At 48.7% G+C, this 20,733-nt stretch overlaps 1 protein-coding gene across 1 annotated transcript in view; it reads left to right on the forward strand.

Annotated features, from left to right (window-relative positions):
* Positions 1-327: 327 nt before the first annotated feature.
* Positions 328-20,733, forward strand: part of RAB31 (RAB31, member RAS oncogene family) — a 111,939-nt gene continuing 91,533 nt past the window's right edge. The window contains exon 1 of the mRNA XM_059041277.2: positions 328-555. Within this exon, the coding sequence (XP_058897260.1) occupies positions 517-555 (39 nt within the window). The 5' untranslated portion in view covers positions 328-516. The remainder of the gene's footprint in view (positions 556-20,733) is intronic.

The raw sequence follows: 20,733 nt of genomic DNA on the forward strand, positions 1-20,733 counted from the left end.
TGCCATTTATGACTTGGAAATACTCCCCGCAGATGGCCTGGGTTGGCATCACCCACTTTCCGGAGGGGGATGCAGTCTCCAGCCTTGGGCCCGGTTCCCGCCCCAGGCGGGACGGGTCCTCTCTCCACCCCGGGGGCCTTGCAGCCGGCAGCCTGTGGGTCGGGTGCGGGCGAGGGGGAGGGAAGCTCTGCAGAGCCGGGTCCGAGGCCGCCGGCCTGCGGGTGGGAAGAGGCCCTGTGCCAGGACGCCTCAGGCCCGGGGGCGGGGGGCCGGGTGGCTGACGCCGTCGGGGGCGTTCCCAGAAGCCGGGCCGCCGAGGTTACTCCGCAGCCCCGGGAGGAGCCGGCGGCGGCCACGTGACCCTCCGCGGCGCCGCCGGCGGCCCAGAAATAGCAGCGGCTGCGGATCCGCCCGCGGACTGAACGAGGGGAAGGCGGGGACCGCAGGACGCCAGCTGGCGGGGCGCGGCGCGGCTCCGGAGGATGCTGAGCCCCTGTCCGGCCCGGCCCCGAGCTCATGATGGCCATCCGGGAGCTCAAAGTCTGTCTCCTCGGGGTGAGTCCTACGCCGCCATTCGCCGGGGACCCGGGTCCGCGCGCCCCTGGTCGGCGTGCCTCCTTCGTCCCCAACTTTTCCTGCCTACCCCTGTGCGTGCTCCCCCCGTGTCCTCTGCACCCCCCTCTCCCGCTCCCCCGGGCCCGCTCCCCTCCCGGCCCTGCTGGGTCCGGGCCCGAACCTGATAGGGAGCTTTCTAGACTCGTTCCTCCGCCGCCGGCCCGCGTCCCCGGAGCCGCTCGGGCCGGGCCGGGCGCCCGGGACCCCTCCGCGGGGACAGGAGCCGCGGCCCCCACCTCTGAGGGCTTTCTCCTTCGCCTTTAATAATTTCCTTCCGGCGGAAACTTTAAGTTATTCAGCCAAGGCGCCGACTCCTTTTGCCTCCCGGGGCCAACTGGTTTATTTACTTGTTTAAAAAGAAAGCCCAACTCAGGGTGAGAAAATGCGCGAGGAGATGACCCGGCGGGAAGGTGGAGAGAGAGAACGGATGGTAGAAAACCGCGCCTAGAAAACTTTTCGTGCCGCGGATAAAGGCAGGATGAGAGAGTCCTCCCCTGTCCCCACTTCCCCTCCCGAAGTGGGTCCTTCTGAGCCCGAAGAAACTTGGAAGAAGCCAGAAACAAAGACAGACACAAACACCCGAGTGGTGCGGACCTGTCAGATGGCACGGGGCAGCCCCCTGGGGACCGCCCGTGGAATTCAGATGGTGTTAAGGGTCGCCTCCTCTTGGGTGCCCATATCAAATTCCAGAATTACTTCTTTGGGAAGAGCTGGTTTGAAGCTCTGTTTTCAGCAGCTTTTGGTAGGGATGCCTAGAGTTCTGTCCATCTGGTCTCCCAAGAAAACCATTTCTGAAAAAAGCAGCAAAGGTTGGACTAGCTGGTCTGTCGAGACGGATGTGCAGAAGTATATAAAGAAGAAATGGTTCTAGGTTAGGACTGGGTTGTCCCAGACCAAGGGGCTGTCTGAACTCCCTCTAGGCTCTTCTGGAACCTGGGGCAGAACGATGCTCTTGGCTGTCTGCCCTCACTGTCCTTTGCTGGAACCCCCCATTTACACTAGGTCTTCGGGTTGGCCTCGAATTCCAGGGGATCAGGCAAAGCCCCCCCTCCCTTCCCTGTGACCCACCCCCTGCTTGTTCTGCCACGGCCTGGATTTGGATGGGATGCTGTTCTGGTCTTCCTCTGTTGACCTTTATCGGTGTTGCAGGGGTAGGTTGCACCATCTGCCAGGCTCTCCAACATAAGCCAGATGTAAATTCCAGGAATCGCATGTTTTCCTTGTGAGGAAGCATTTCAGCCTCAAGGCAGGCCTTCAAAAACTCAGAAGGAAGGTCGGATCCCAAGGAATCAAGAGGCAGCTTTGACGTGTGTTGTGTGTGTCAGGATTGGCTTTGGGAATAAATGAAGTCGGAAGTGACTTGCCTGTCCCACCGCATGAATTATTTGCAATTTTGCTACTTAGGGGTGAGTCTGTTTCCTTCTACAAGGAACTGATCAGGTAGAAAGAGACCTGTACCCGGAGGCAGCAAGCCTGGGTTCTCATTCTCTCCCATTCATTGGCTGTGCTGTTTTGGACGAGTACCTTAGTTGCATCGTCTGTGAAATGGACATAATAGCATTTTCCCTTTTAAGGCAGAGGACTATAGCAGATGATTGCCTAAGATACATGGTACCATTTCCTGCTACCCTGTGATTCCAAGCCTGGGAGATGAGAAAGCTGGAGGAACTCCCTATACTTCTTTTTGTCTTATCTCTAAGAACAGAACACACTCGTTCAGTGATTTCCTGGAGATGGTGCCTCTCCTTGTTTGCTGGTCCTTTGCAGTGGCTCAATTGGTAGGAGGTTGGACTTGGAAGGGAAGAAGGGTCCCAAAGCAGAGCAAGAAGATGTTTCTGAGCAGATGGAGACCTTGAAGCTCCAATCCTATCACACCATATCCGTGGCCTTCTTCTTTTGAGAGTGGCTCTAGGTTTTAGTCTTGCTTAGGTCGGAAGACATCTTATTTGAAATCTTTGAAAGGGCCAGTGATCTTATTATCACACTGAGTAATAGGTCTTAAGTTCCCCCCGTTTGGCTGGTCCCGTCCTGGGCAAGATGTGTGTGACAGGGTATGTTCTCAGCTGCTCCTCCAAACAGGGCAATGCTCTGGGTGAGACAGCACTTGGGTGAGGCTACAGCCATTCTAACTGCTGGGTCTGCTCTCTTGATTTGGGAGAGAAGCCTGTGGATCTGGGGCTGGAAGAGGGAATCAGTGCCAAACCCAGCGTCCTCTCAAAATGTTAAGAGGCGTCTCGGCTCCTTTGTTCTTTGTGTGGGAGGCCTGTTTTTTCTGGATGAAGTCTTGCATGCAGCCAGCCCTCAGCTTCCTGTTTTTAGCCATGGCCCCCCCTCCCTGAAATCTCAGTCTGACCCAGGCCCTAGCAGCCATGCCCACTGTGGGCGTCCCTTTCTGTTGGGCCCCACTGAAAAGGTGATGGGTATGAGGACCACTTAGCTGCAGCCTTGCTTGCTCACTGGAGAGGCTGAGGGGCTGGTCCTTTTGTGCCTGGTGATTGTCCCTGTTCCTCAGTGATTACTTGGGGATGTGCTTCCCATTTAAGGCACATAGTTGTGTTTGGCACGGGCGGTGCAGGCTTTCCTCCCTCTCAGCTGAAGCCTCCTGCTCCTCGAGGGGATGCAGGTTCCCCACCGGAGGGTCATATGCAGAAGGTGGCAGTGGAGTGGGCCAGGTGGCATGTACCTGTGCCTTTCAGAACCCTGATGTTAGGCGTGTCTGATCTTATTTCTTTTGGTGAGTGCTCTCAGATGGAACCACAGCCATCTGTGGAACATTCCCTGAATGCTTTGTGCTAGCGCAGGGTTTATTTAGCCTACCTGTTAGAGATTCTTGACTCTTGCTGTTTTCATGGGTGGACTTTGTCGTGTTTCTCCCAAGCCCTCGTGAGTGCCCTTTCCTGGGCTGTCGTGGAAGTGAGCCGGGCAGGAGGGTGTTGACGGGGGTCTGCGTTGGAGTCTTAGGACCCATGAGTCTCATTCTTGCCAATAAAGTGCCAATCATCCTGCTTTGTGAATCTCAGCTGGTATTATGAAACATGTAGCTTAAAAACAACTCCATTAAAAACAGCAAAGTATGTTAAAAAAAAAAAAAAAACTAACAAAAACAATATTGAGGCAGCAGCTGTTCCAACCCCAAAGGTGGAAAGCTTCCCAGTATGCATTTTTAAAACACATCACCACGTGGCAGAAAGTGAGAGGAGGGAGAGGAGGGGAAGGGGGAGGGGAGAGGGGGAGGGGGAGGGAGAGAAGGAGGAAAGGATATTTCTTTTCTTTTATTATTTCCTCTGGGTGTGTACGCTGAAAAACTGCTTCCGAATGGAATCCCTGAGAGATTTATATTTGGACTTTGGTTGTCTTGACGACAGATTAGAGATCTCTGCCACTTCCTCCACAGCTGAGTGGCATGGTTAAGAGGCCACCGTCAGGGCCTTGGTGAGGCCTCTCCTCTGGCCTCTGTTAGAATCTGCTTAGCGCTGCATCACAGAGCAGTCCAGTCCCTGGGATTTGCTGTGACACGTGGTCAGTGGGAACTTCTAGCCTGTCCGGACCTTCACGAGAAAGGGCTGTGGGACCCCCGAGGACCCATAGGCTGCTCGCAGCCAGCAGATCAGCCCAAGCTGTGGACGTCGGCACAGCCGGCTGAGTGAGGGTGAGCGCTCCTTACCGAAAGCGTTGCATAAGGTTATGTGAATCGTGGGGTCCTTGTGGAAGGAACAATGCATAAGATGGGGAGGCGCAGCCCAGGCAGCCATCAGTATTGCTGTCCAAGCCTGAGATTCTGTTAACATACTCATTTTGGCGGGGGGGGGGAGGAGGGCTTCCCTGGTGGCGCAGTGGTTAAGAATCTGCCTGCCAATGCAGGGGACACAGGTTCAAGCCCTGGTCTGGGAAGATCCCACACGCCATGGAGCAACTAAGCCCATGCGCCACAACTACTGAGCCTGCGCTCTAGAGCCCGCGAGCCACGACTACTGAAGCCCGCTCGCCTAGAGTCCGTGCTCCGCAACAAGAGAAGCCACCGTAATGAGAAGCCCGCACCAAGAGAAGCCACCGTAATGAGAAGCCCGCACACCACAAGAGGAGCCCCCGCTTGCTGCAACTAGAGAAAGCCTGCAGGCAGCAACGAAGACCCAATGCAGCCAAAAATAAATAAATAGAAAATAAATAAAATTTTAAAAAACCACATATACCCTTTTTTTTTTTTTTCTTTCCCAGAAACTAGCATTTCTTTTTGCAGGGGAAGTGGGGAGGGGAGTGGGGAGATGCAGAGAGGCTAGGAACTTAGAGTAATTAGTTTCTTACCTGATTCCTCTATTAAATTGGACCCCTGTGGAAAGTGTGGTTTAGCGTTGGTGACTCTGGGATGAGAATAAATATCCACGATAGAGTGGGATGTCTCCCAGCAGGGCCCAGCGGGCAGTGACACAGAGTACCCGAGCCGGGCTGCTGGGGTCCACCAGGCCCTCGTTCCTCCTCTGCTTAGGGTCAGTACGGCCGCATCTCACCCTGAGCCCAGCATGTGCATCAGACTCATTTGTGGAGCATTTTCAAACCTCTCTGATCCCTCCCCAGCCTTTGTCTGTAGCTCTCAGGCGCACTGCCCCACCTCTACCGCCGCCCAGTGTCCCTGTTTCAGTGAGTGTGTTGTATCCCCCAGATCTGCTCCAAGGCTCTGGCCGTTGGAAAAGAGAAAACTTTACATTTTTAAGGTGCCAGGACATGAAAAGATTTTGAGGTCACGCATTAGAACAGGTCTTCAAATTCAGTTGTGTCCAACAGGTTAGACTAATTTCGGTGCTCCCGTGTCTGTACATATTACACTTTCATTAGTCTTAGTTTTTATAATTTGTCATATGTGTTGGAAATTGGAATAGACTTTCCTTCACTCAGTCATTCACTGATTATCGAGCACTTCTTTCATGCCGGGAGCTTGGGCGGCTGCAGGAGGACAGGACAGCCACGATCCCTGTCTTCAAGGCGCTCTGCCTTTCCCACGACATGGACACAATGACACATGAACTAAATGACATCACCAGTATCCGTGCGACAGCTCTCACCACGGAGCCACGCCCAATAGAAGTAACAGAGTAGGATGATGATAAATATTGACTGTTGTCCATCTTATCAGGTGTGAGGACAGGTGAGGGACAAAAAGGTTTTGCTCAAGGTCTGTCTTGAGTACCTGCGGTGGATAAGGTGCTGTGTCAGCTCTACTGAAGGTGGAAAGTCGGGAGGCTGGGTTCTGGTCCCGCTTGTGGTGGAGAGGCTCCTGGTTGAGCAGGTAAGACAGGAGCCAGCATCCGTGGCCGTGGGGACAAAAAGGATGCTGGAGGTGTCACGTGGTGCCATGGGAGACATGCAGGTTATGTTAAGTGCAGTGGGGGGCTGGGAACTGAGCCATGTGGAAGGTCTCCTGGCGTGGGAAGGATTTGCACAGGGCTTCAAAGGACACGTAGGGCTTGGACAGGGAAGGAAAGGTGGGCATGGACCCCAGGACTGGGAGAGCAGGCTCTGGATCTCGTGCTATTTTCTGGAAGGCTTAGGTGGTGGGAGGGTGTGGAGAGGTAAGGAGCACTGCCTCCCGCTCCCAGGCTGACGGCTCTCCTGTTGACCCCACAGCCTCTAGCAGGGGGTCTTTTATTTTAACTCCTCTTTCCTGTTGTATTTTGAAAAACATCAAACTTACAAAGCAATTTTCAACTCAGTAGAACGAATGTCTATAGCCTTCTCACGTGGAGTCAGAAGGGATGACTTTCTGTCACTCTTGCTTTCCTCTCTCTAGTACACAAAAAATATTGGATTTTCCCCCTGAACCATCTGAAAGTGAGTTGCAGACATTATGACACTTCACCCCTGCAGTCTTCAGTGTGTATCTTTTAGGGACAAGGACATTCTCCCCCCGACAACTGTGACATCATCATCTCACCTCTGACACTGAGCACAGCAATAGTGTCAGTCGTATAGTTCACATCCAGAATGCAGTCAGGGATCATGTGTTACGTTTGCTTCTCACAGCTGCTTCTTAACATCTCTCATCTAAGACCGTTCCTCTCTTTTTTTTTTTTCCCACCACGACATTTGTGTTTTTGAAGAATCTGGCCAGTTGTCCTGTAGAAAGTCCTAGCATCTCGGTTTGTCTGTTTGCTTCCTCGTTGCTTCTTCTGGGTCAAGTGGTGGGAAGACAACCTAGGTGATGTTGAATGGTTGTAGTTTTTTTCTGTGCTCATATGGAAATAACTCTTTCTCATTTACCTCTATGGCACTCATTCAGAAAATACTCCTGGCTTCTATGAGCAACGGGCAGTGGTGTGTCTGAACAAAACCAAGGGCCTTGATCATGTGGGTCAGACGCTTTAGCAGGGACTGAAGGTGCACAACCGAAATCAACTCGGGGTGAGTGAGATGCTGAGCTCACCCACCTACCCATCTGCCCACCCACCTCCCACCCCCGGGGCTCCCGCGACCCTTCCCAGGCTCTGGGTCCTGATTTTCCACAGAGCACTGACCACCTCCTGACAGACCACATGATTTATTTTCCCCACATAATTGCTAAAGCTGCTGAGAGTTGCAGGTGTCCTGAGGAGTTCATCAGCAGAAATAAAGAAAAGCGGGATTTAACATTGGGGTCCTGGAGCAAGCTTCTCCCTGCAGAAACTTCTGTCTCAAGGAGTCTTTTTCTGATCTATTTCCTTGCTCCTGATGCCCCAGCCCTGCTCTGAATTCTCTGGAGGTGATGACTGTGCTTCTGCTTACTCAGGATTTAGCCTGGGCTACTTTCAATTTCCCTAGAGGTGCCCAGATGACCCAGGTTATCAGAAAACTGGGCCCTGGAGAGAAGCGGAACCTAGGGGAGGTCACTTCCCTCCTATTTTCTCTTCTTTGAGCAAGATGCCGGGAAGTTGGATGCCTTTGTATCAACAGTATGCGTTTTTCTAGACGAAACAGATACCTGAATTCTTCAGAATTACTTCCTTTCTGCCCTCGTGGAATCACTGTTCTAACTAGGACCTGCAAATAAAATGCATCGTCCTAAAAAGTGCCTCTACCCCAGCCTGCCCTGGAAGGGGAGGAGAGAAAAGGGATGGAGGGAAGGAGAGGCTATGCGAGGGTGGGGTGGGTTGGAGAAGACCAGAGAAGGGGAAAGAAGTCTGTGTGAGAGAGAGAGAGAGGGAGAATGCCAAGCACAGACACACAGACACAGACACACACAGACACACACACACACACACACACACACACACACACACACACGGGGTATCACATAAAGCTTGCCCTCTGCTGGCAGGGGAAAAGAGCAAAGCCTCCCTCCCTCCCTTTATCAAACGATTGGCCAGGGCATTTACATTTGTAACAAGCTTAATTAAGAAAGTCTTTAAAAAAAAAAAATCTCATAGCATCAATACCACATACTTCACAGACATATTTCATTTTGGGAGCTAAGATATTTTCTAAACTTTTCATAACAAACTTCTGAAAAGCTATTTTTTTTTCATTATCCGTGCTCATCTTAATTAGATTTTGAACCTAATGATGAGGTGGGGGAAGGGATTAAGGAGTAAAAAGATGAAGGTCGATTTGGGTTTGAGATGGCAAAGGCCAGGGATACAGGATGGCGCCTTTAGCCTTGTTTCTTTATAATGACACGTAACTGTACCAACTTGCTGATGTCCTGTTTCCTCTGGAGTTGGAAACCCTGCAGCTGTGAAGACAGCATCCTGCCTGCCCTCCTTCACCTCGCAGTTCACCTCATGCTTCTTCTTCCTCTGTGTTTTGTTTTATGTTCAGCCGGCTCCTTTATTTTATGGTCAACATCCAGCCCACGGTCCTGAGTTTTCCTGCCGTCTCTGTTCTTTCAGCCCCACATTCTTCCATTGTTTTGTTTCCTTTTTCTCTGCCCTTCTCGTCAATGAATCATCAGTCTGTCCTTTAAAGAGACACCAGGGGCTTGGCTCTAAGAGGAAAATGTTTCTGACTCTGCTTACCATCCCTCCCTTCCCCACTGAGTGGGGAGTGTGCTGAGCCCCAGTGCTTGACCTTTCCTCCTGCTGCCAGCGTAGACCAGAAACCCGGCCAGACTTACCCTGTGGGGAGTAACGAAGGCATTTCATGAATCTTCTTGTCTTAATTTAAAGTAAAACAACAAAAAGGCGTCTGTGTAAAGTAAATGAGGATTTCACTAGGGGGTCGTGTGCTGTGGGGATTAAGAGAGACCCTTACCAGGTGTGTGCATGGCTGCCGTGTGGGCAGGTGTAATGACTTCCCGCGGCGTCGTGAGGTCTGTCCTTGGGTTTCCAGCCCAGCAGGGCCCTTGGGCTGATAGGGCAGGAAGGGGGAGGTGAAGTAACAGCGCCAGGAGACCCCTGGGATGTCACATGATGCTCAATTGCCAGGTAAGGGGGTAGAGTTTGGGCATGGCTGGTGGCGGGGGGCTGTAGGTGTCTGAGGATGAGGCTGGGTGCAGAGGAGGGACCGGGAGTGTCCCTGTTTACACCGAGCAGAGACAGGAAAAGGTTCCGAAAGGGCTCGAATGCATGTCCAAGTGGTTATGCAGGTGCGCCTGGGCCTTATTCGTGCTCAGAAATAACTTATCCTTCCTCGTTTGCTTCTGTGTGTTGGTTTATTTAGTGAGCCTGGATTACTAGTGTAATTAACTTAAAACCTGTAAAAATTTACTGCAGGACCCAAGGAGATGTTTGCTGGGTAGAGATCGTTTGGTTGTTGCTGGAAATAACGGGTACACCGATAATAAAATTGGAAGGTAATTTGGGCACAACATTGTAAAATCAACTATACTTAAGTTAAAAAAAAAAAAAGAAAAAGAAAGTAAATTTGGGTGGTTATTCAGGCTCCTGTTCCATCACCGTGGCAGGGGCTGGGGGGTGGGCAGGGGCCCCCCACACTGGTCCGTCCTTCGTCCTTTGGCTTCCCCACCGGTCCCTGATCTAGGGTTTCTCCAAATGGGTCTAGGAGAGGCGTGGGCCTACCTGTCTGTCCTGTGGGGTCTGCAGGTTGTCTGTGCCTGTTCATTTCTATGCTGCTGTTTGAAAGGTAAATAAAATTACATCTGGATCTTCCAGGTGATCCTCCTGTAACAAAACTGTAGCAACTTTAATGTCCATTAAAACTGGCCAAGGAGAGGAGAACCGAGGCAGAGTCAGCACAGATACCGCGTTGGGGCCGCATGATGACCGAGCATTTCCAGAGCAGGTGCCTCAGGTATTGATGGACCTGCTCCAAGGTTGGGCACAGCAGGCAGCGGAGTGGACCCACTGTCCCTGACCTCATGGAGCCTACATCCTAGGAGTGACCGTGATTGAGGGCTCTGGGTCCCTGGTGTGACAGATGCTGACAGGCGCCCTGCAGAGAAAGCCAGGATGGGCCAGGTGGGCCCATCCCCTGCTTGGAGCTGCACCCCTCCCCTGCACTTGGAGGGTGGAGCTCCAAGTAGGGGCTTGAGAAAGTCCTCGCCAAGACAGCCTTTAAGTAAACACAGAGACCGTATTCTTGAGCCAGCTGGGCCCTCCTGGCAGACGGGACCCCACGCTGGGGTGGCAGCAGCAGGCTGGCCAGTGTGACCGGAACAGTGACCAGTGGGAAGAGGGCAGAAGTGGGGTTGGGGGCCTGTTAATTGGGGTCTCGTGGGCCGGTGTGAGAACTGTGGCGTCTCCTGGGAATCCAGCGGGGGCCACGGGAGGTTTTTGTGCAGTGACAGGGATCTGGCTCGTCCATCATGGTGGTCATCCTAGCGGCCACATGGAGGGTGGACCACTGGAGGATGCATGCAGGGGAGCCCGTGGCAGGCTGTGACCTTGGTCGCAAGCAGGGTCCCGATCGGGCTGTTTGGAAGGAAGAACTGACAAACTTTGCTGACAGATGTTGTGTGGAATGCAAGGGAAGTAACCCATCCCGGGCACAGGGTGACAGAGCACACTGCCCTTGGGACTGACCACAGACAGCCCTGAACTGTTTTTCTTCAGGGAGCAACACCATCCATCGTATGAGGTTAATTTGAATGGCACCGGTTTGATAGTTTAATTTGTATTTAATTAATGCATTTATCTTTATTTTATAGCTCTAGAATAACAAAAACAGTTTGTTTTACTATTACTATTATTTTACTATTACAGTATTTTTACTATTTGTATACAGTATATTTACACAACAAGTAATATCTGTGTCGGGTCCCTGGGGTTGCTTTTCTCTTTAAAAGAGCTTATAGAACCTTAACAGGGTCTGAGAAGCACGGCCCTGAGAATATTTTGTAAAGAAAGACGTCTGTTTAAAAAGATGAGTTGTATTCTTTCTAGACCTCCACCTCAGGTTAGGCTAATCTTAGTAAGATAACTAGTAGAATATTTTTTTTCAATAAGAACAGAAATATTTTAGAAGTTTTTGCTAAAGTTATCATTGATGTAATTTACTGATTTGAATTTGTTGCTGCTATTGGTGTGAATTGCATTATTGCACATTTCACTCCCATCAGCCCTGTGCTTCCGTTTTGGTAATCATAGTTATTGTGTCACAGCTAACCATGTACACACCCTTATTCTTGCTTGTGAGCAATGTAGTTACAGGTGCTCTGCTGGAGTCTTCTCCTTATGTCCTTGACTTCTTCCTTTTTTTAAAAAAAAAATTATTTATTTATTTATTTATTTATTTATTTATTTTTGGCTGTGTTGGGTCTTCGTTTCTGTGCGAGGGCTTTCTCTAGTTGCGGCGAGTGGGGGCCGCTCTTCATTGCGGTGCGCGGGCCTCTCACTATCGCGGCCTCCCTCGTTGCAGAGCACAGGCCCCAGATGTGCAGACTCAGTAGCTGGGACTCACGGGCCTAGTTGCTCCGTGGCATGTGGGATCCTCCCAGACCAGGGCTCGAACCCGTGTCTCCTGCATTGACAGGCGGACTCTCAACCACTGCGCCACCAGGGAAGCCCATTGACTTCTTCCTTATTAAAAATATCCATGGGTAAAAGAAAAACAGTAACTATAAACTCACAAGCACTGTAATAATTTGTAGTTGCCCCCAGCCCTAATCACAGCAACAGTGACAGCAGTAACAGTTGAGAAAGAATTGAAGCAAAACCTTATTCTGTTCTTTCTCAATCAAGAAAGTGCTTCAGAATGCCTTTTATGAAGAGGGATGTCTTGAAATCACTCTAGTTTATGAGTATCCCTGTAATCAAGACAGCCGACACCTACTGAATGTAACTCACATACCGGACACCATGCTGTTTCAGTTTTCCACTGCTTTGTGACAAGCCACTAAGCCCAAATAGTGCTTAAAGTAACAATTTATTTTTCCTTCTCACTATTTAAAAAATAGTTCAACAATTTGAACCAGGTTTGAAGTACTTCCCTGGAAGAAAAAGGCAGGGTCCTGGCCAGGCTTCAGGAGGTGTGATGGAGGGGCCTGTATTAGCTGTGAAGAGGCAAAGTGCTGTATCAGCTGGGAGGCTGGGACACATCCAGGATACCACCATGCACGGTGACAGTGACATAGACGTCCCCTCTGTTTGCTTAGCACCTTGCAGGGGCAGCGTGGGGTCTGTAAGTTGTCACATTGAGTCCTCGGACCGCCCTGTGTGGGGGCCCCTGTCTCTGGTTTGTGGTGTGAGAGGAGCCTTGGCAGGTCCCAGGGCTGTGTGTGTGGAGCGGCCTTGAGCTTGGCTTTATCTGTTGCCCATTTTCCAGCTCATGTGCAGGAAGCCCTGATTTCCAGGCCTTTTTTCCTTCGCTCCCTCAGGGGATCCGTGTTAAGTGCTGTAATTGGGTTCAGGAAATGTCAGGTTGCAAACTGTGGTCCATCATGACGGCCCACCTGCTGGATGGTGGGCCTGCAGGTGTTAGGAGTTTCTAGGGCTGCAGTTGAACTGTCAGCGCAGCTGGACGGGCCTCTTGCCAGCGGAGCACAGTGGATCGGCAGACATGGGTGCTTACTCTGGCTTTGGCACTTCCTAGCTCGATTCCCCTGGCAAATCACATAACTGCCTGGGTCCAGTTCCCTCCTTTGTAAAATGCTGGCAGTTTGCATAGACATCCCTTCTAACCCTGCCTGGCGTGTCATACTGGAATATTCTCTTACCTCTTCTTCCCCAAACCATTTTACACCCTGAGAATCTCAAGGCTTAAGAGAGTTTAAGTAGGTTCGTTCCACAAGAGAATCTCCAGTTTAGAAGTTTTCTTTACTCTGCTTAGCTAAGGGATCTGGCAAAGCATAGGTGGTAAGTAATAGCTTTCGATTTACTGTGTTATACTTCAGAATTTCATTCCTTTCATGAATTTGAACAAATTTCTAACCTACTCTTTAAAATTTTTTTTTTATGAATTTGATGGTATACAGTGTAGGCATGTTACTTTGATACACTTATGTGTTGTAACACGATTGCCAGTGTAGTCGTATAAATATTTGTCACATTGCATAATTATAGCACAATTTTTGTATTAATCATACTGTTCCTTAGATCTCTGTGGCTTATGTACTACTTGTTACGAGTTTGTGCCCTGAACAATAGCAATCTTATCCCCCCGACCCGCAATCCCCTGGTCACCACCATTTTACTGTCTGTTTTTTTACAGGTTTCACTTTTTAATTTTATTTTATTTTTTTTTTTTTGCGGTACGCGGGCCTCTCGCTGTTGTGGCCTCTCCCGTTGCGGAGCACAGGCTCCGGACGCGCAGGCTCAGCGGCCATGGCTCACAGGCCCAGCTGCTCCACGGCATGTGGGATCTTCCCGGACCGGGGCACGAACCCGCGTCCCCTGCATCGGCAGGCGGACTCCCAACCACTGCGCCACCAGGGAAGCCCGGTTTCACTTTTTTAGATTCGACATATAAGTGGTATCACCCAGTACTTGTCTTTCTCTATCTGACTTATCTCACGTAGCATCATGTGCTCAAGGTCCGTCCATGTTGTCACAGATGGGAGGATGTCTTCCTTTCTCATGGCTGAATAATGCTCCGTTGTGTGTATGTACCACATCTTTTTTATCCATTCATTCGCTGATTAGCGTTTGGCTTGTTTCCATATCTGGGCTCTTGTGAGTAATATTGTGGTTAACAATGGAGTGCAGATATCTCGTTGAAATCCTGTTTTCATTTCCTTTGGGTATAAACCCAGAAATGGAATTGGTAGATCATATGGTAGCTCTATTTTTAATTTTTTGAGGAACCTCAATATTATTTTCCATAGTGTTGGACCAATTTACATTCCTGCCACAGTGCACAAGCTTTCCCTTTGCACTACATTCTCACCAGAACCTGTTCTCTTCTTGGTGATGGCCATTCTAACAGGTATAAGGTGATATCTCATGGTGATGTAACATATTCTTTACATTAAAAAAAATTTTTTTTAATGTTTAAAAAAAATAAAAAAAAAAATTTTGGCTACACCAGTCTTAGTTGTTGCATTCATTATCTTTAATTGTGGCATGTAGTATCTTTTCAGTTGCAGCATGCATGTGGTATCTAGTTCCCAGACCAGGGTTCAAACCTGGGCCCCCTGCATAGGGAGTGCAGAGTCTTGCCCACTGGACCACTAGGGAAGTCCCTCTTTACATTTTTATACTGAAGTATGACATTCATGCAAAAAAGTACACAAATCTTAATATAGTGTACAATGGATTTTTACAAATTGAACAGACCTATGTAAATGCCCAGATCAAAAACAGAATATTCCCATTAAGTGTTTGGGATATGATTTTCTGCGACTTTACCAACACTGAATATCACCAAAACTTTTAATCTTCACTAATATTATAGATTAAAAATGATAATATGTTCTAATTTGATTTCATTAATTATGAATGACTGATCATCTTTTCATATGTTTACTGACTTACTGTATTTTTTGTTACCTACACATTCACATCATTTACCTAATTTTTATTGGGTTGTTTTTCTTATTGATTTGTGAGAACTCTTTGTATATTAAGACACCAAATCCTGGCCTCTCTCACATTCTGAGATGTCCCACACTCTGTCTGTGGAGTGTGTTTCTCTCTAAAGAAATCCACTTCTTACCTATCAAAAATTTAAAAAAAAAAGAAACCAAATCCTTTGTCATTTGTATTGTACAAACTTTTCTTCAGTTTGTTACCTTCTAGTTTACCTTTTTACTGAATTAAAAAAATCATATCAATATTTTAAAATCTTTATTTAGTCAGATATATCAGTCTTTTCCTTTATGGTTTTGTTGTCTATGTCTTGCTAGAAAGTCCTGCCACATTCTAGTATTATAAAATTTTTTACCTATATTTTAATTTTGCTCTTGTACTTTCATAGTGTCTTAACATTTTTTTTAATTAAAAAAATTTTTTTTGATCATGTGGAATTTATTTTGGTACAAAGAGCCAGGCTTGGATTCAAGTCTTTTGTTTTTGTTTTTGTATTTTTCTTCACTCCAAGTGTCTAGGTAGTTGTTTTAATACTGTTTATTGGTTAATTCATCATTATTTACTGATCTGATAGGTTATTTTTATCATAAATGAAATCTCCATGTGTATGTGGGTCTGTTTCTGGACTCTGTATTGTTCTATTAAAAATACACTGATTTCTGGGCTTCCCTGGTGGCGCAGTGGTTGAGAGTCCGCCTGCTGATGCAGGGGACACGGGTTCGTGCCCTGGTCCAGGAGGATCCCACATGCCGTGGAGCGGCTGGGCCCGTGAGCCATGGCCGCTGAGCCTGCGCGTCCAGAGCCTGTGCTCCTCAACGGGAGAGGCCACAAAAGTGAGAGGCCCGCGTACTGCAAAAAAAACAAACAAACAAAAAAACCCACTGATTTCTGAATCCATCAGATTCAGGAAAGTTTAGAAATAGCATGAAGGAATCACTTTTGGGGACTGAATGGTGCAGGGGGCCTTGGACACTCAGGGCTGCAATTCGGATCTAGTTCCTTGGTTCGCTCTTGGAACCACTATTAACGTGTACGAACTTTGTAGGTACAAGTGTATTGCGAGTTTCGTTCGTCTGTGACAATGTCCATCTTACCGAGAATGATAATCTGGAACACTGCATATATTGAATTCATTCAGTGGTTACCGGAAGGTGCTTTAATGAATGAAAAATTTGAGGGTGGCTAAAGGGAAAGAGTGTTGTTGTGAGCTGAGCTTAGCTGGGTGGTACCTGGCTCTGAAGTGCGATGGCTTCTGTGTTTGGACCAGTTGTAGAAAAATAAGCAGGCGGAGTGGTGAGTTAGAGTTTCCACCATCAACAGCACTTGGGTGTTTTCCGTGCTGTGAATCTTTATATTTTTCCCCTTCAGTGTGCGTGGGATTACTTCTATTGGAGTTAGTCCAGAAAGTGCTATGTCAGTGGGAAGTGTGAGTCTAAAAGTTAGGGATACATCGAGCTTAATGTGTAACACAGTCCATTTAAAATGATCCTAGATCCTGGGTTCTTCACCTCCCCCAAATAGCGAGCAGGGCTGGAGTCCTTCTTCGTGACAAATTAACGCTTTCTGATGCCTGTAGCGCTGGACTGTAGGGCATACGCTCCGGTCGGGGAAGCGATGACCCCACATCACGGCGGGTCCAGCACTGCTTGTTGCCAGTCAGGTGGGGCAGAGGCTGCTTCCAGGAGGACGCACTTCAGAAATGAGGGCGAATCCAGAGGCACAGGTTCGCCGTCCTCCCAGGAGAATTCGGATTCCTTCTTTCCGCGTGGAGTCCCAACCCAAACCCCAGCCTCCCATTTTCCTGGGCCGTCATCACTTCCAGGAGTCGCCCAGGAGGGGTGTGGACAGGCTGCCGCCTGCCTCCTAGTTCACAGCCTGTGCTCCTGCCCTGGGGGGGCCAGTCCACGTTCCCTCAGGCGCTGTGTCCCAGCCCCTCTGCCGCCAGCCTCTCCTCTGTCTTTAGGCTCACCTTTCCTCCTATGAACCCTCACCCGTGAATTCACGCACGTGACTGGTGAAATTTCACGCGTGTGAAACAGGCTCATCGCTCTGTGACGGAACTCACTTTAGCCGGAATGTTAACGCTTGTGTTGCCTATCATTCTCAAATATCACAAGATGGAAGACATCCTTGGCTGAGTTTCCAGATCAAACATAGGGAGGGAACGATTCTCAGAGCACCTGAAAAGTGCCTGAGGAAAGAGCTGCTTCTCCCCTTGAACTAAACTGAATTTTGTCTGCAGTTGGGTGCAGTGTCCAGTCTGAGTTGTATAGGCCATGGAATTAGATGCAGGGAATGTGGTCAATGTTTGTCTTTTATTTTAGGAAACTCCTTGTAGCATTAATTTCAGAGGGAAGCAGATCCTGCCTTCTGAATAGAGGCAAAGAAGGCCAAGAAGCTCTTTGGCAGCTTGGTCACGGGCAGGTGACCTAGTTTGACCAGCCTGGGGCCTGCGCCCTGGCCCTTGCCCAGGAGCCGGGATGGCAGTGACCTTGCAGGCGGCCGTGGGGAGCTGTGCCTGGCAGGCTTCCCCGGCCAGCCGTATGTCCTGGTGTGATTTCGGCTGTGACCGCAGCTCTCCAGCTTCCTGAAAATCCTCAGTTAATCGGTACAACTCACCCCATCCCTCAGTTGTGCTCTTAGGTGCTGAGGGTTCAATGGACACACCCCTCACCTAATGCCTCGTCAGCCCAGGCCTGCCTACATCCTCTCTCTCATTTTTTAGCTCTAATTAATTCATTTTCCTCCGGCCCTCAACCCAGCTCCGACCATTCTGCTGTGCTTATTTTGCCTTTTTGTTTCCAGGCCGACATCTTTTCAGGAAATCTCTTTTAGCTTGAATGCCCTGCATGGAGCCCTGGCCGGAGCTGCAGGTGTGGACAGCTAGGTCCTATCGAGCGAAGGTCACGAGCACACGACACCTCCCTGGCCTTGGCTCCCAGTGGCTCTGTGGGCCTGTGCAGGCCACCTAAGGATGAGGGGTGAGGGGCCAGCCAGCTGACGACATGCAGGGCTCGGCCTGAAGGCCACACGGCAGACCCGGCCTCAGTGACTAATGCAGGGGAGATGGAAGACGCAGCTGTGGGTGACAGAAGGGGCACCGGGAGGCGGTCCTCGGCTCTGGCCCCTGGGAGCTCCCTGGGGTGGGGACTGCTCTGTGTTCTTGGGCTCTGGGACCGAGTCACCGTGCAGGGACAGACTCCCCAGGTGATGCCAAGGCTGTCTCATCTCAGCATCGTGTGCCAGGCGTGTTGTGTGTGATTTTATTCTAGCAAAATCTATTTCTTCTTTTGAAAAGGGGCACTTTTTCCCAGTCTTTACCATCTTGACGTAGAGAGTAAATAGCATCTTCTTTGTCATATTGAAACTTTAAATTTTGATTCTGGACTCTAGATCCTAAACCTAGAACTGAAGCTCTAGAAGCTTGCCGCCCTCAGTTGTCACTACTCTGTCCCCCTGTCGGGACTGCAGAGGACCGGAGCTGGCCCGGGGCCTCCAAGCAGATGACGCCTCAGTGACGCTGGAGGTGAGGGAGGGAGCCTTCTCTGTGACTGAGGGGGGTCCCTCTTGTTCATTGATTGATTGTTAGAGCTGAAATTTCCCTATGTGTGTGGATTTGTATTTGTTCATGTGTAAATTCCTTGACAACTCGGAACATCAAAATTGTGTCATTCATCCTGGAAATTTTTGGTAAATATTTGCTGATTGTGTTAGCATGATATCAGGTGTCTAAAGCCAATTCAGCAAATGTTAATAATTAGATTTGCCAAAGGCAACAGAAGTCTTAAGTGGGTTATGCTTTCAGTTTCTAAAAAGCCTTTAGACTACTACAGTGGTGATAAATTTGCTTGAAAATGGTGTATAATTTGTGTTAGAATACACAAATGTATATTAAAAGCACAGTACTGTTTTATGTGAACGTCCAAGTTTTCCCCTAAGACTAAAAAGTAGTGCTTTGAGATGTTGGATAAGAGGGACAAGGGCTCATTATTTTTGTTTTAAAATCTGTGTTGTCTCTAGTTTACTCTTTCAAATGTCTATTAAAATGTATTACCTGTCTGCACTTATGAATGTTTTATATGCCAGTTGTAAGGATGGATCAATGGATTTATGTGTGTAGCAGAAGATCGGTTAATTGGTTTTGCATGGTTTGCCAAGGTGGCACTGTCAGCTTTATGACTTTTCATAGATGATGGATTCCGCTTCCGTGACAAGGTCAGGCACATAAAAATTCCAATCAAATGCCATAAAAAGTACGGTTCCATATGCCAGTTTAATTCCGTCACAGAGCTGGCAATTCCATTTGTTTCAATCTAAGGTTAGCCCAGTCCTGCCTCTGTAGCAGGTGATCACGCAAATACCTAGTTTCCTAATACATGTAATATAATGAAAATACATAGCATAGATAATATGGATGTATAGCATAGGTCATTTCAATCTGAAAGTGTATTTATTTTGGTTGTAGTTGAGGCCGAGTGGGAGGTAGAGTGTAGCGTCCGTAATTCAGGATGGCGAGGGTCATGCTGGGCTCTCGTGGTGACAGTCTGTTGCCCCTCTAACTGCTTGGTATTGGGTGGGTAAACACTGCTGTTAATTACGTGCTGCTCTTAATGGGCAGATGTCTGTTGTTCTCGACTGCAGCTCTTCACCAAAAACGGAGTGGCCGAAGTGAATTGGTTGTGTTTATTATTCTGGTCGTGGGGCACAGCAGGTGTCACAGCAAATCAGTCTCAGCTTGGTAATAGGTCGTTGAGAAGGCAGAAAACCGCAGGCTAGAACAAATTGACCCATACCTGTCATATAATCTCAGGTAATGACGGTTGGGTGGTTATGTGTGGTGCAGCTGAAATATATAGCATAAGGCATCCAAGCTGGGGGTCTCTAAATAGGTCAGAGGGTTCCAGCAGATACCCCACCCCCTTCTGCTTCTTTTAAGGTCTGTTGTTGCTGAATGGTCATAAAAAGAGTTTTGTCTGCTCTAACGCTAACCAACAAGACAGGACTATCAACGACTTGGTGCTGGCATGCGGCCTGCCAGCCAGCATTTAAAGGATGCTCGCTGCCGTGGCAACCCCGCTGGGCCTTATGTGTGTGAAAGTAGATGCAGCTGCTGGAGAAGGACCAGAGCCACCCAGCAGGGCAGAGAGTACCGCCCGGTTCAAATGATGCCCTGCCAGCCGGGACACTGGGAAACTGGGTGGTGGACAGACCACCTGCAATAGCTAAATATGGGTGAGTGGCATTTTCCAAAGAAGGACATATTCTGGGAAGAATATGGGTTTAAAGAAATGGTATATTGTCATACCTTACAGGTAAATCTCATAAATTGGGATTTGGAAATTGTGAGAATTCAGACGCAGGGCCAGGATGATTGTACCTTATAAATGAATGAGGAATAAACAGGTGATGAGGTTCAACAAGCTCTAAGGATAATTCTTAGCCAGTTTAGAGGGATATGCAGGTTTTTAAGTTTCTTCGATGAGATGTATTGAGGATACAGGCTGAGATGCTGGAATAAGAGACCCCCAAGTCTGGTGACTTAAGCAGGAGAGAAATCGTCTCTTTCTTCTTGATCGGTCTTGGTGGCTGGTTCAGGATGCTCTGATGGTTTATGGGTTCAACACATTGCCTCTGCTTCCACCCCGTTGGCCAGAACCAAGACCCCTGACCACCTCGACCAGCAGGGGTGGCCGAGTGCCTGCTGAACCTCAGGGCTCTTTTTCTGATGGTGAAGGGGAGCGTGGATATCGTGGAGCAATGATAGTGTCTCCCATAAGCACCTTTTGTGTTCCAACAAGGTCACTGCCGGACTATGAATTTGAAGACTGTGAGTTTATGGCTTAACTGGAGCTTTGACTTGATTTGTCTTTTCAGACTCTGGACTCAAAGGAGAGAGGAGCAAGCTTTAAGCTGGCTTGCGGAACCTCTTCAACTCAGATCCATCACTTGTCAAATGTTGATAACAGTGTCTGTCTCAGCAAGTTGTAACGGTTACACAGCACAAGTAACCTGAGAACACCGGGGCTCCTGCCTGTCATATGATAACTTCTCGGTAGGACTAAGTTTGTTCTTCCTCTCTAAGAGGACTGTTAGAGGTCATCTACTTCCCTGATGCTTCTGGAAAAACAAGTTGACTTGCTCAGAAGTTACTTTAACTTGCCTTATTGCACCAGGATTGCACCACTTTACAGTAAAAGTATTTTTAGTTCTCCAAATGCAAATTTTAAAA

This window comes from Kogia breviceps, chromosome 15, assembly GCF_026419965.1.
Source record: "Kogia breviceps isolate mKogBre1 chromosome 15, mKogBre1 haplotype 1, whole genome shotgun sequence".
NCBI classification, from domain to species: domain Eukaryota; kingdom Metazoa; phylum Chordata; class Mammalia; order Artiodactyla; family Physeteridae; genus Kogia; species Kogia breviceps.